The sequence below is a fragment of the Uloborus diversus genome, chromosome 5 (genome assembly GCF_026930045.1).
Source record: "Uloborus diversus isolate 005 chromosome 5, Udiv.v.3.1, whole genome shotgun sequence".
In the NCBI taxonomy this organism is placed as follows: Eukaryota; Metazoa; Arthropoda; class Arachnida; order Araneae; family Uloboridae; genus Uloborus; species Uloborus diversus.
In genome coordinates this window covers 120677523-120690296 of record NC_072735.1, presented here as the reverse complement: position 1 = coordinate 120690296, position 12774 = coordinate 120677523, and the positions used below count along the sequence as shown (strand labels likewise).

Genomic DNA, 12774 nt, shown 5'->3' with positions numbered 1-12774 from the left:
AACGCATGAAATCATATGCTAGAAGTTATGTATTTTGGCCTTCTTTGGATAAAGACATCGAAAATTACGTTAAGAGATGTCATCCATGCCAAATTTCTAGAAAATCACCCACCAAAACATTACTGCATTCTTGGCCATTAGCAAAAGAACCATTTGAAAGAGTACACGTCGATTATGCAGGGCCTATAGAAGGTTATTATTTCCTGCTTATTATCGATGCACATAGAAAATGGCCAGAAATTTTCACGACAAAATCTTTCTGCACCGGCAACTGTAAAATTTATGGAAGAAACTTGTGCCAGATATGGAGTACCGAAAACAATAGTCTCTGACAACGGTAAACAGTTCACCAGTCATCTTTTTGATCATTTTTGTAAACAAAATGGTATCCAGCAAAGTACAACACCTCCTTATCATCCTCAATCAAATGGACAAGCAGAGAGATTTGTAGACACTTTCAAAAGAGGAATTAAGAAAATTCAACAAGGAGGAGATCTTCAATCAGCTGTAAATACATTTTTGTTCACTTACCGGTATACACCAAATAAATACATTGGAAACAAATCACCGGCCGAGTTGATGCTGGGAAGAAAATTAAGAACTGTCCTGGACTTGGTTCGTCCATCTAAAAATACAGCTGCCAGGATCAATGAAAAGCAAAATTCTCAATGTAACAAGCACCATTAAGCAGAAAATAGAAACTTCAAGGAAGGCGATTTAGTGTATGCTAAAGTGTACCTAAATAACACCTGGAAATGGGAGCCAGGGAAAATAATCGAACGTAAAGGGAATGTACTTTACAACGTATTTCTCGAATTAAATGACAGAGTACGACTCATCCGTTCCCATGCTAATCAGCTACGCCTCCGGTATGACGACACAGTAACACGTTCTAACTCCAATGTCTTAACTGAAGAGTTCAGAACCACCGAACGGCCTGATCAGGACACGTGGTTCAATTTCGTTACTGCCGACCGTTCAGAAATCGATGAATCTCTCCTGAGTGAGTTTTCTTCTTCATCTGACACCGGGCGAGTTGATCCATCTATATCGGCAGTACCGAACAGAGTCAGACCACAAAGAGCCAGAAAACTGCCTCAAAAATACAAGGACTTCGTCATGTCCTAAAAGAGGGAGATGTTGGATATAGCAAGAGTCTGTTGGCAACAGCCGGACTGCTGTGGGATGTCGAGAACATGGCGATTGCATCCGTCGGTGTAAAGTAACAGCTCATAATTTATGTCTTGTAAAAATAAACCCATTTTTCGTATTTGTTGCATCCGTGTTAATTAAACACACTCGACACACCTCAGGCATGGATATAACAATTTCTGTTGTAAAATGTGATGCTTTTTCAATCTTCAACGTAAAATTTCATTGATACGGTTAACCGATGTGAAGTATAGGGTGAATTGATGCCAGAACAGCGTACCAGATCTGTTTTTCAGGGAAAATAAATTCCTTTTTCAGGTAAAGCTGGCCCCAATTTACTTGACTCATTTATTTCTCACTGGCGTTCACTTTTTGCAATGAGCAAACTGTGCAAATAATTTTAAAGTTTGTGGAACTTTTCATGTTTTTAGTGGCCTAATTTATTTATATGGCGAAAATTTCTCCCATTAAATTTCCTCATAATGTGTAAGCATTAGAACACCCTTAACATATTCAACAAATTTGTTTTTATGTGTTTTAATTGTTATTATTATTTTAATTTATTTATTTTTTAAACATGCAAAAGTTATGCTCCAAAATTTTTTTTTGAGGGAATTTTTATTTTTTTTTTTTGTAAATGCTGGAAAGTAGGTTTATAAAAATCTTTATATGAAAAGCTTCCATCTTTTCGTTTTCTAAATTTTTATTGGCATTTTTTTCCTGGTGAATTCATTATTGTTTCAATGTGCTTTTAAATTATTTAAATTCTTGTTCTTTAACGTACAACGTACTTCTTAATAATATAAATTGTAATGCATATTGATCGATACCATATTGATCGATACTAACGATCAGTTTCATGGCTAACATTTTATTCGATATGTTTTCTACACATTTTTCTTTCAAATAATAGTACTGAGCTTTGTATTAGTTCTTAATGTGAAAAAAAAGATATTAAATTGAGTTATTCACCAATTTTAGAATATGTCTTTTAAAAAATTACTAGTTTTGAGAGTTCAACTTTAAAGTAAGAAAAAAAAACTAAAAGCTCTTTGTATGTTTCCATAAATATATTTATCGACCAGGAAAAATACCCGGCGTTGCATGGGTCGGTCATAATTATGCGGAACAATCGCTAATTTCATTTGTTTTCTGTTGTAACTGATAAATATATTTATCAATTGTGCTTGATGAAACATTTATGTAATTAATTCTTGCATAATAAAACTAAAAATAAAAAAAAATGTTTCCTTGATACAATTTATTGAACGCAGTTCATATATTTAATAGAGACTATGGTTTGGTTTTTTGCATAAGATGTAATGCTTGATTTTATAATGTTACGCATAATTTTATTCAGAACCAAATTTTCAATGATTTTTAAGCACTTTTCAATACTTGGCCTAATTGTCACGGAAAAATCTGAGGCATGCTTTTGCTTATATCTTACCAACTAGACCACTTAGAGACTTCGGGATTTCACTAAATGATTTGCTTAATCTTAAAGTACTACTTAGCACTAAAAAATTCGTATCTAAAATAAAATTCTTATTTTGGTTACGATGGAAAACAGCGACTTTCATGTAATTTCCAAATTAAATGTTTAAATATAAAACCCATATTGCTTTGTCATTGCTTTCTTAGGATTTTTATCCTCATCTGTACCAATGAAAGAAAACGGGGACATGTAAAGATACATATTCGGATCTTGATCACGAGTAACTTGTATGTTTTGAAACAAAAATTAGTTTGAGAAAACTTTAATATTTAAATGGTTTCAATTGAATTATCACACAAATGAATCCTAGAGAGGAACAAAAATTAATTTTCAATGCCGACTGCTTAAAGTTTTAGACCTATAGTATTGTTTTTTTTTCTTTTAGTACTTAGCATTTATATGAAAAAATAGGGTGAAGTTTTGTGATGGTAACATTATTCTATTTCTGAAATCTATTTACACTCAAAAAAAAAAATAAAATAAAATAACAGAATTAAAAAAAAAAAAAAAAAGACTCAGAACTTTTCATACTGCACTCAAAAGGACAAAATAACTTTTCTGGGTCAAAAAAGACAATATTTAAGTATTTTTGAAGTTTTCAATTATTCCAAGGGAATGAATCCACAAACGAGGAAAAGTGCGGCTCAAGTCATTTTAAACTTTCCCAGAAAAATATGCATGTTTCAACACTCAAATTTATGACAGAAAGTTAGATGATGAAAAGAAATTCTCTAACTGACTTAAACCGCACTTTTCGTCGTTTGTGGAGTCAATATCTTGGAATTATTAAAATCTTCAGAAATACTTAAATATTGTCCTTTTTGACCCAGAAAATTTATTTTGTCTTTTTGAGCACGGTATGAAAATTGCTTAGTATTTTTTTTTCTGTTATTTTTATTAATTGAAAGCGGAAACTTAACCAACCTCTCCCCCCCCCCCAAAAAAAAAACAGTATAAACAAATCATTTTCACATATGTTTTCAAACAGCAAACTTCTTTTTAAGTTTGTTTGAAATTGTTATTTAATGTATAAATTTCAAAAAAAAAAAAGAAATGATCAACAGTCAATATTCAATATCACTAGCTCCTTTTTATATTTATCGAATGTTTGCAGTTACATTACTCAAATAATTTTGAAAATGCTTCATTGCGGAAAATTGGAATAGTTTATCACAAAATATTTTTCATTAACAGAATTTACATTGATTTAATTAATACTAGATAAACAACTTTATCGGCTTATATTAATGTGATTTGTTTTGAAATTTAATATTTCTTGAAAGGAAAGTTTTTTATTTTTTCACTTTTTACCTAAACGATCTTTTCAAACACTTTTCTTCTGGAAGAAAAAAATCGCTTTTAAATTAACTCGAACACTTTTAAACTCAATTTTGTTGAATATTCACTTTAAAAATAAACTTATCTGACGTTTAAAATATAGTTAAAAGTTGCCACAAAATCCAACAGATGTCGCTGGAGTCTGACCAGTTTCTGTTTGATTAATTGATTTCATACTACAATTTTTGTTTAAATGACTGAATCCGAAATTCTGTGAAGCCTTGGTTCACCTTATGAGGAACACGTGATAGGCATTTAGTGGTTTGAACGCAACTTTGATTTAACTTCGCTAGCGATTTCGATTCAATCAGTTCATCAACTAGTTTTGGTTATTTGGATTAGATTTCTCCCACGTGACTTGTTGAAACTGACCATGGCCCCACTTAATTCTTATAGTAAGAGTATTTAGCCATGAACTGACGGTGATAGAGGGATGCTTAACTTGTGCAAGAATTGGCCTCATTTTCATAGAAAAAATTGGGAAGAAAAGATGATCAAAAAATATTCACATACTAGGAGGCTCCTCTCCTTGCTCACTTTGTTTACCGACCCCCATTTGCCGACTGCTGTGGCTCAATGAAGCCTACTTCAAGTGAGAATTGATCATTAAAATATTTTTTTTTCTCTGGATGTCCTCAGGATACCCTGGATCTCCGGCGCTAATCTCCAACCCCACAATCAGAAGAAGAGGCTTAGAAAAACACGTACACACAGAGAGAGCAAGACTCGCACAGGTTTTAATAGTATAAATATGAGCTTTTTGTCGTATACTTTCTCAGAAACGCATTCTAAAATCTCGCGCAATTTTTCATTAATTTGACAAAATAGCAAACTTTTCGTTCAAACGTTTCATTAAATTGGGTAAATGTTTTGTCAGATTGACAAGCATTTCGGGGTATTAGAACATGAGCTTCTGACCAATGGAGGAAGGAATCTTTATAAACAACGAAAATCGTGAAGAATCTTTCAAAGTGCACGATGCACTTCTGAGGGTATATAAGCAAGGCTTTCGACATTTCAACTTTGTCTTGTTCCCCGTGACCATTTTTTAAAACATTTTTATCATGTCGAACCTGTATTTGTTTAGAAGAGTCATAAAAAATTTTTTTTGAAAAGAAATAGAAACGACTTCAAAATTGCTCTAAAAAGTGAAAAATAATTTTATTCTTTAAACACCATCGATAATACTTTAAACATAATTTTTTTAAGTTGGTGCAAAAACAAAAAGTAAAATCCAGTGTAACCATGTGAAGTGCCCTTCTCAGTCAAAATTATTACCACGTAATGATAATTCTCTAGTATTATATTTTCATCCATATTTTTAATGTCTTTTAATTCTTAAATTTAATTATTTTATTTCTATTTAACACAAACTGCCGAATGGCAACACGTAATTAAAAAAAGTGAAAAAGACGCACGAGATCGTGTTCCAAAAAATTTGGTCTTGAGAAAATAAAAAATGACGACTTCTTGAAGTATATGTGATGTAAATAAAGTTTTGTCGATTTTTATAAAATAATGGAGTCAAATTCTTATACAAAATTAGGGTGTTGTTATAAACCTTCACAACACTCTCAGTGGTGACCCACGTTTTGGACAAGAAAAAAAGGAAAAGAAAAGAAGACGGACAATGCTTTATTCTATGGTATGCTCTTCACTTAAAGTCATTCACTTGAAGGGAAATGCTCTGGCCTAAATTTTATTTTCGTGTAAAGATAAATTTTATCTTTGACTAATTTTTCTTTGTTTTAATTTAATTGCATTTGTTTATTTTACTTGTAAATTCTCAGTTAAATTTAAAAATGTCGGTAGAAAGTTTAGATAATGTTGAATTTACCAATAATACTGTACAAAGTGACTCAGTTTTGAGAGTTGCAACCAGATTACCTCCACTATGGAAAAGTAATATAACAGTTTGGTTTATTCAAGTGGAGGCTAGTTTCAATGTTTCACGTATAACAAATGATGAGACGAAGTATATCTACTTGTTATCCGCCATTGACGCAAATACACTTAGCGCTGTTTCGGATTTAATTATAGCTCCTCCAGAGGGAAATAAATATCAAGCTTTAAAAGATAGATTAGTTAAAGAGTTTTCCGATTCGCAATCAAGCCAAATACGGAAACTTTTGTGTGAACTTACATTAGGTGATAAAAAACCATCTGTTTTACTTCGGCAAATGAAAGAACTTTCACGAAATTCAATTACTGACGAATTTTTAAAAACCATTTGGTTAGAGCGTTTGCCAACACATATTCAAGCCATTTTATCAGCATCAACTTCAGAGTTGACTGAACTGTCCATTTTAGCTGATAAAATTCATCAAATAAAAATGGAGTCATCATTTTGCAAAATTTCAGAAACACTAAAACATAGTGAACAAACGACGCAAATATCAAATTTGCAAAATCAAATTGAGCATTTAACCATGCGAGTTTCTGAATTAACTAAAATGGTATCAAAACGTTCATTTTCAAGAGGTCGTAGTAATCATAGATATAGGTCCCAATCTAGGAGTAGACGAGTTCCAACACCCTCAGATAATCAAAATACATCTGAGTTTTCTTTTTATCATGAAAAATTCGGCGATAAAGCATTTAAATGTCGCCAACCATGCAGTTATGATGCAGTTCAAAAAAACTTGCCATAGCTGCTATGTCTAATAACGATATTTACCCTGACATAGCAGCACATAAACAGTGTAGATTACACATAATGGATAAAAGTACGGGATTAAATTTTTTGGTTGATAGTGGCAGTGATATTTCTTGCATTCCTGCCCATTTTTCATTCAAAGCAAAAACTCCCATCACTTACGTGTATGCTGCGAACGATTCAAAAAAAGCTGTGTACGACCACAAGGTGTTAAATATCAACATGGGATTGCGTAGAATATATCAGTGGCCATTTGTTGTAGCAAATGTTTCTTTCCCAATTCTAGGAGCAGATTTTTTACAAAATTTTTCACTACTAGTAGATTTAAAGAAGTCGAGATTAATTGATTCAGTCACTGGTTTGACAACGAAGGGAGAGTTAACTAAAACTCAATATAGTGGAAAATAATTAGTCTCGGATAATATGGTGTACAAAGAATTATTTAAAGATTTTCCCGAGTTATTGAATCCTATCCCAAATTTCAAAAAACCAGTCAGTCACGATACTGTCCATTATATAGAAACAAAAGGACCGCCTTTATTTTCTAAGCCCCGACGTTTACATCCAAAGGTATTAATCGAAGTTAAAAAAGAATTTCAATACCTTATGGATCAAGGAATATGCCGTCCTTCAAAATCTCCTTGGGCTTCTCCTATTCACGTGGTACCAAACGCGGATGGATCTTACCGTATTTGTGGTGATTATCGAAGGTTAAATTCGGTCACTGTGCCTGACCGTTACCCTGTGCCACACATACACGATGTAACGAACATTTTACACGGCAAGAAAATTTTCTCTAAACTCGATATTGTTAGGGCATATTTTCACATTCCAGTTTTCAAAGAACTGCAAAAAACTGCAGTTACCACACCGTTTGGTAGTTTTGAGTTCTTATATTTAAATTTCGGTTTAAAATGTGCAGCAAATACGTTCCAAAGATTTATTAACGAGGCACTTTCAAATGTAGACTTCGCTGTTGCTTATTTAGACGACATACTAATTTTTTCCGAAAATGAAACGGAACACTTAGAACACATGAAAATTGTATTAGGTAGGCTTGCCAAATATGGTTTAAATGTGAATATTTCCAAAAGTGTTTTTGCTCAAACTGAAGTATCATTTTTAGGACATGATATTTCTTTTGAAGGAATTAAACCTTCAAAATCAAAAGTTGAAACCATTCAAAATTATCCTAAGCCAAAAACAATATCAGCGCTTCGACGATTCATTGGATTAATAAATTATTTTAGAAGATTTGTTAAACATGCAGCAAGACTGCTTACACCTTTAACAGATCAAATAAGAGGATGTAAAAAGAATGATAGCACTCCTATTGAATGGTCTCCAATTTTGAATGACGCATTTGAGAAAGCTAAACAAAGTTTGATTGGCGCTGCATTGGTCTTTCCCTCGCAGGATGGGCAGTTAGCATTACACACTGATGCTAGTGATTTCTCCATTGGTTCAACCTTAAGTCTGCAGACTGAAGAAGGGTTGAAACCAATAGCATTTTTTTCAAAAAAACTGAATACTGCTCAGTTAAAATACTCGGTTTTTGATAGGGAATTATTAGCCATTTATGAATCAGTAAAATATTTTCGACATTTCATCAAGGCGAAAGAATGTATAAAATACACTGATCACAAACCAATAAAATTTGCTTTTCAAAAGAAACGAGATACCTACACAAATAGGCAAAGTAGATGGTTATCCTTTATCTCTGAGTTTACAACTGACATTGAATATTTGCAAGGTAGCTCAAATGAAGCAGCCGATGCCCTTTCTCGAATAAGTACAATTAAATTTCCTACTTCGCTAGATTACGCTAAGTTAGGTGTTGAACAAAAATCTGACTTAGAACTTAAATCTGCTTTAGAAAATAAGGAATCTAATTTAGTATTAAAATTACTTACTACGCCTGATTCAAAAACTGAAATATTTTCTGATATTTCTACAGGAAAAGCACGACCTTTTCTAATAAAAAGTTTTCGTAAACAAGTTTTTTTAAACCTACATAATTTAACACACCCAGGTATAAAAGGTTCGACTAAGCTTATTAAGCAGAGATTTGTTTGGCCTTCAATGGCTACGGATATCAAAGTATGGGTTAAAGAGTGTTTAAACTGCCAAAGATCAAAGGTTTTCAGGCACACTAAAACTGAAGAAGGAAAATTTGATATTAACACATCTAGGTTTGCCCATATACACGTTGATCTAATAGGACCACTACCAGAATCTGAAGGAAAGAATTACTGCTTAACGGTAATTGATAGGGCAACGCGATGGCCAGAAGCATATCCTATTTGTGATATGACAGCACCAACTGTCGCTAAGACGTTGATGTCTGAATGGATTTCAAGATTTGGTTGTCCAGAAAAAATTACATCAGATCAAGGTCGTCAATTTGAGTCTGAGCTATTTCGACAATTAATTCGATTCATTGGTGCCGAAAAGATAAGAACTTCACCATACCATCCTCAATCAAATGGTCTTATTGAGAACTGGCATCGACCATTAAAATGTGCTTTAAAAGCTCGACGAAATGAAAAATAGACCGAAGTTCTTCTCACCATACTCCTAGGATTCCGTGCAGCAATTAAAACGGATCTGAATGTTTCACCAGCCGAACTTGTTTATGGAACTTCACTTCGACTTCCAGGAGATTTTTTCGATGAACATTCGGTTATAAAAAGCCCTGAAACTATGATACAGAAGCTAAGAGATATATTTCACGATTTTGCTCCTTTACCGACAAAATCACATTCTAATATTAAGCCTTTCGTATCACAAGACTTAAAAACTTGCACCCATGTTTTTATCAGAAGTGATGAGGTGCGGAAAAGTCTTCAGCCGCCATACAACGGACCTTATGCAGTCATCAAGCGCGGCGCGAAAGTGTTCAAAGTAATGATAAAAGGCAAAAATGTCACTGTGTCTGTAGACAGGCTAAAACCAGCATTTCTGTCTGCTGACAAGGACAATGTTAACCAGCCCCCCAGAAGAAGAAATGCGTAAAAAAGATGAAGAAACTTCATATAGGACAAAATATGGACGAACAGTTCACTTCCCAAAGAATTATGGACATGTCATTCGTGGTTAATGCGTGACTTTCGGCAACGCATTTATTATCATCATTACTGGGAAGGGGGTACTGAAGTGCCCTTCTCAGTCAAAATTATTACCACGTAATGATAATTCTCTAGTATTATATTTTCATCCATATTTTTAATGTCTTTTAATTCTTAAATTTAATTATTTTATTTCTATTTAACACAAACTGCCGAATGGCAACACGTAATTAAAAAAAGTGAAAAAGACGCACGAGATCGTGTTCCAAAAAATTTGGTCTTGAGAAAATAAAAAATGACGACTTCTTGAAGTATATGTGATGTAAATAAAGTTTTGTCGATTTTTATAAAATAATGGAGTCAAATTCTTGTACAAAATTAGGGTGTTGTTATAAACCTTCACAACACTCTCACCATGTTTCGTTCCTATTTTTTTTTCAGAAAATCATCTAAAGTTAGGAACAAAGCATTTATATCGTTACTCAAATATGCTGTCATCAATGCATAATGTATGTGGTAGTGAAAAAACTGGGCGTGGTTAAATGTATAGTTGTATTTGAGTTATGGCTCGTTTTTGCGCCAACTTTAAAAAGTATGTTTAAAAGTATTATCAAGAGTGTTTAAAGAATAAAATTATTTTTCACTTTTTAGAGCAATTTTGAAGTCTGTTCTATTTTTTTTTCTTTTTTTCAAAAAATTTTTTATTTCATTCTTTTTAGTGCAAATGTATTTCAGAAAAAGTAAAAAGTTACCATCACAAAACTTCACCTTATTTTTTTCATAAACATGCTCCAGACTAAAAATGAACTATAAACACGCCTTAAACTTTAGGGGTTGGCACTAAAAATTTATCTTTGTTCATTTGTGTGGCAATTTAATTATATCCATTTATATATTACGTTTTCCCCCACTAATTTACATTTCAGAGCTTACAAGTTGCTTGTGACATAATTCTGTATCTCCTTACTTTGCCCAGATTATCTGTAATTGGCCTAGTTGTTAACGATAAAAATACTACTATAGTTGAGGCAAACCTAACCTGGTGGCATTGTGAAGGCTAAGCAGATCCTAATCACTGCATTATTTCGCTTCCAGGTTCAGTTTACCCCCACTATAGGGCAATGACTCTGAAGAAACTTGGTGCTTGCTTCAGAAAAGCCTTCATTCAAAATTATCAGTACAATTACTATTAATGTAACGAATGTATGGCACCAAATTTTTGTAACAAGGGGTTTTATATTTAATCATTTAATAAGGCAATTTAATGAAATATACTGTTTTTTGCCCATAACATTTTTTCTAAAGAACAAATGTGGTCAAACAAAGTAATGGGACTTAAGTTGAGCCATCCCCTATCCATCAAAAAAATAATCACCCAAATCGGTTCACTAGGTGAGACGCTGTGAGTGGAAAAAAAAAACCCATACAAACGGTATGAACTGATAACCGCCTCTTTTTTGAAGTCGGTTAAAAACAGTTTTATGCTTGTTTTTGAATTTACATCTTATTATGTGTGGTATTTCATTACCTCGCTTTACCAGAAGAAATCTGCTGTAAATATAACCCATTTCATACCAAACGGTGCGATTCATTAAAAATTTTCAAACGTTGGTATAATATACAGTCTGACCACCGATGAGATGGAAAGGCTATCATCTGGTTTGCAAGCGAAAATGGACAAATTAGTTTTCAGATATGCCAGCCTTTTGCAGTGTACAGTAGCCTCTTAGCACTATCACATTCGAACTAAATGATCACGAACATCTGATTTCTATCCCCCCCCCCTCATTCAGATAGACAATAGATGTAGTATAACTAGATGCACAGCTCCGTAGCGAAAGCCAATGGCCGCAATTAAACGCGCGAAACTTGAAATAGAAGCGCAAAAACGTAGCCGACATGCAGATCAATGCTGTTTTTATCCGATCAGTGCTATGCGCAAAAGTTGTTGCTTGCATGTGCTTTTCGGACATTTACCCGTCTACACTAGAAGAGCTCGTTGCCCATGAAACCGGTTTCTGGTAGCGCACCTAGTTAATACTACCTTTGTTGGAGCACACAGTGAAACTATAATTGTATATTTTCATTCAATGAAGTGACAATATCACATTCTGTTAATCTTTTATTGATTATTCAAATATGTTTATTAAATTGAAAAATAAGTGACATATTGGTGCATATTTTTTTTCTTCTTTTTTCTTTTTAAGATAGATCTCAGCAATTTGCATTGAAGTATTTACATCCTTTACATGGATAGGATTTCTTAGAAACTTATATCTCACACAGAATCAGTTACTTTCTCGTGAAGGTCCAGGTTCTAAATCCGGGTTTGCGGCTAAGTCCATCTGTCCATTTGAAGAAGTGTAGGACCGACTATTAATTTGCTTTGGAATCATGGTAGAACCTTTAATTCCTGCGTGATTGAAAATGGCAGAGTACTCTGGATCAGTTTTTAAAGCGATGTTCACGTGACGAGGCTGAATCCTTTTTACACCATCCGATCGAGCGCAATTTATCGATAGTTCCAGTATTTCTGTTATCAAGTATTCAAGAGTGGCGGTCATAAAAACGGCAGCTTTGTCGCTGACTCGGTTACCAAACTTTCCAACCTTCAGCATGGCTTTCACTCTTGCAACAGGCATTATTAATTCTGCCTTTTGTGATTTTGACATTTGTTCCATCGTGAGAGAATGATAAAATTGGATTTCACAGCAAGTTGTTAGTTAATTTCCTGTAAAAATGAATTGGAGTTAAACTTAAAATTTTAAAACATATTCAAATTAGTAAAAAATGTCGTTTAAAAAAGAAAAGTAACAGAAATTTGAAAAAAAATGTCTAGCATTTATTTGAATTTTGACGTCTTGAATTCAAATTATGCTTTTTGGCGATCACAAATTGCAATAGGATCCTACTCGATGGTTTTCTTGTTTCGACAAATGGAATGAAATAGAAGAGGATTTGGAAATTTTGTAGTTGAATGAATTTTGCTTTTTAAGTTCATCTACTAGTAAGTATGTTTTTTTTTGAGCAATCATGATTGCTTATTGTTCTCATTTGACTGA

At 33.2% G+C, this 12774-nt stretch overlaps 2 protein-coding genes across 2 annotated transcripts; one reads left to right on the top strand and one right to left on the bottom strand.

Moving 5' to 3' along the window:
• Positions 1–216: 216 nt before the first annotated feature.
• On the top strand, positions 217–687 carry LOC129223109 (uncharacterized protein K02A2.6-like). The gene has a single exon (XM_054857675.1). The coding sequence runs from the start codon at positions 217–219 to the stop codon at positions 685–687; it is 471 nt and encodes a 156-aa protein (XP_054713650.1).
• Positions 688–12000: 11313 nt separating this feature from the next.
• Positions 12001–12393, bottom strand: LOC129223107 (histone H2A-beta, sperm-like). The gene has a single exon (XM_054857674.1). The coding sequence runs from the start codon at positions 12391–12393 to the stop codon at positions 12001–12003; it is 393 nt and encodes a 130-aa protein (XP_054713649.1).
• Positions 12394–12774: the final 381 nt, after the last annotated feature.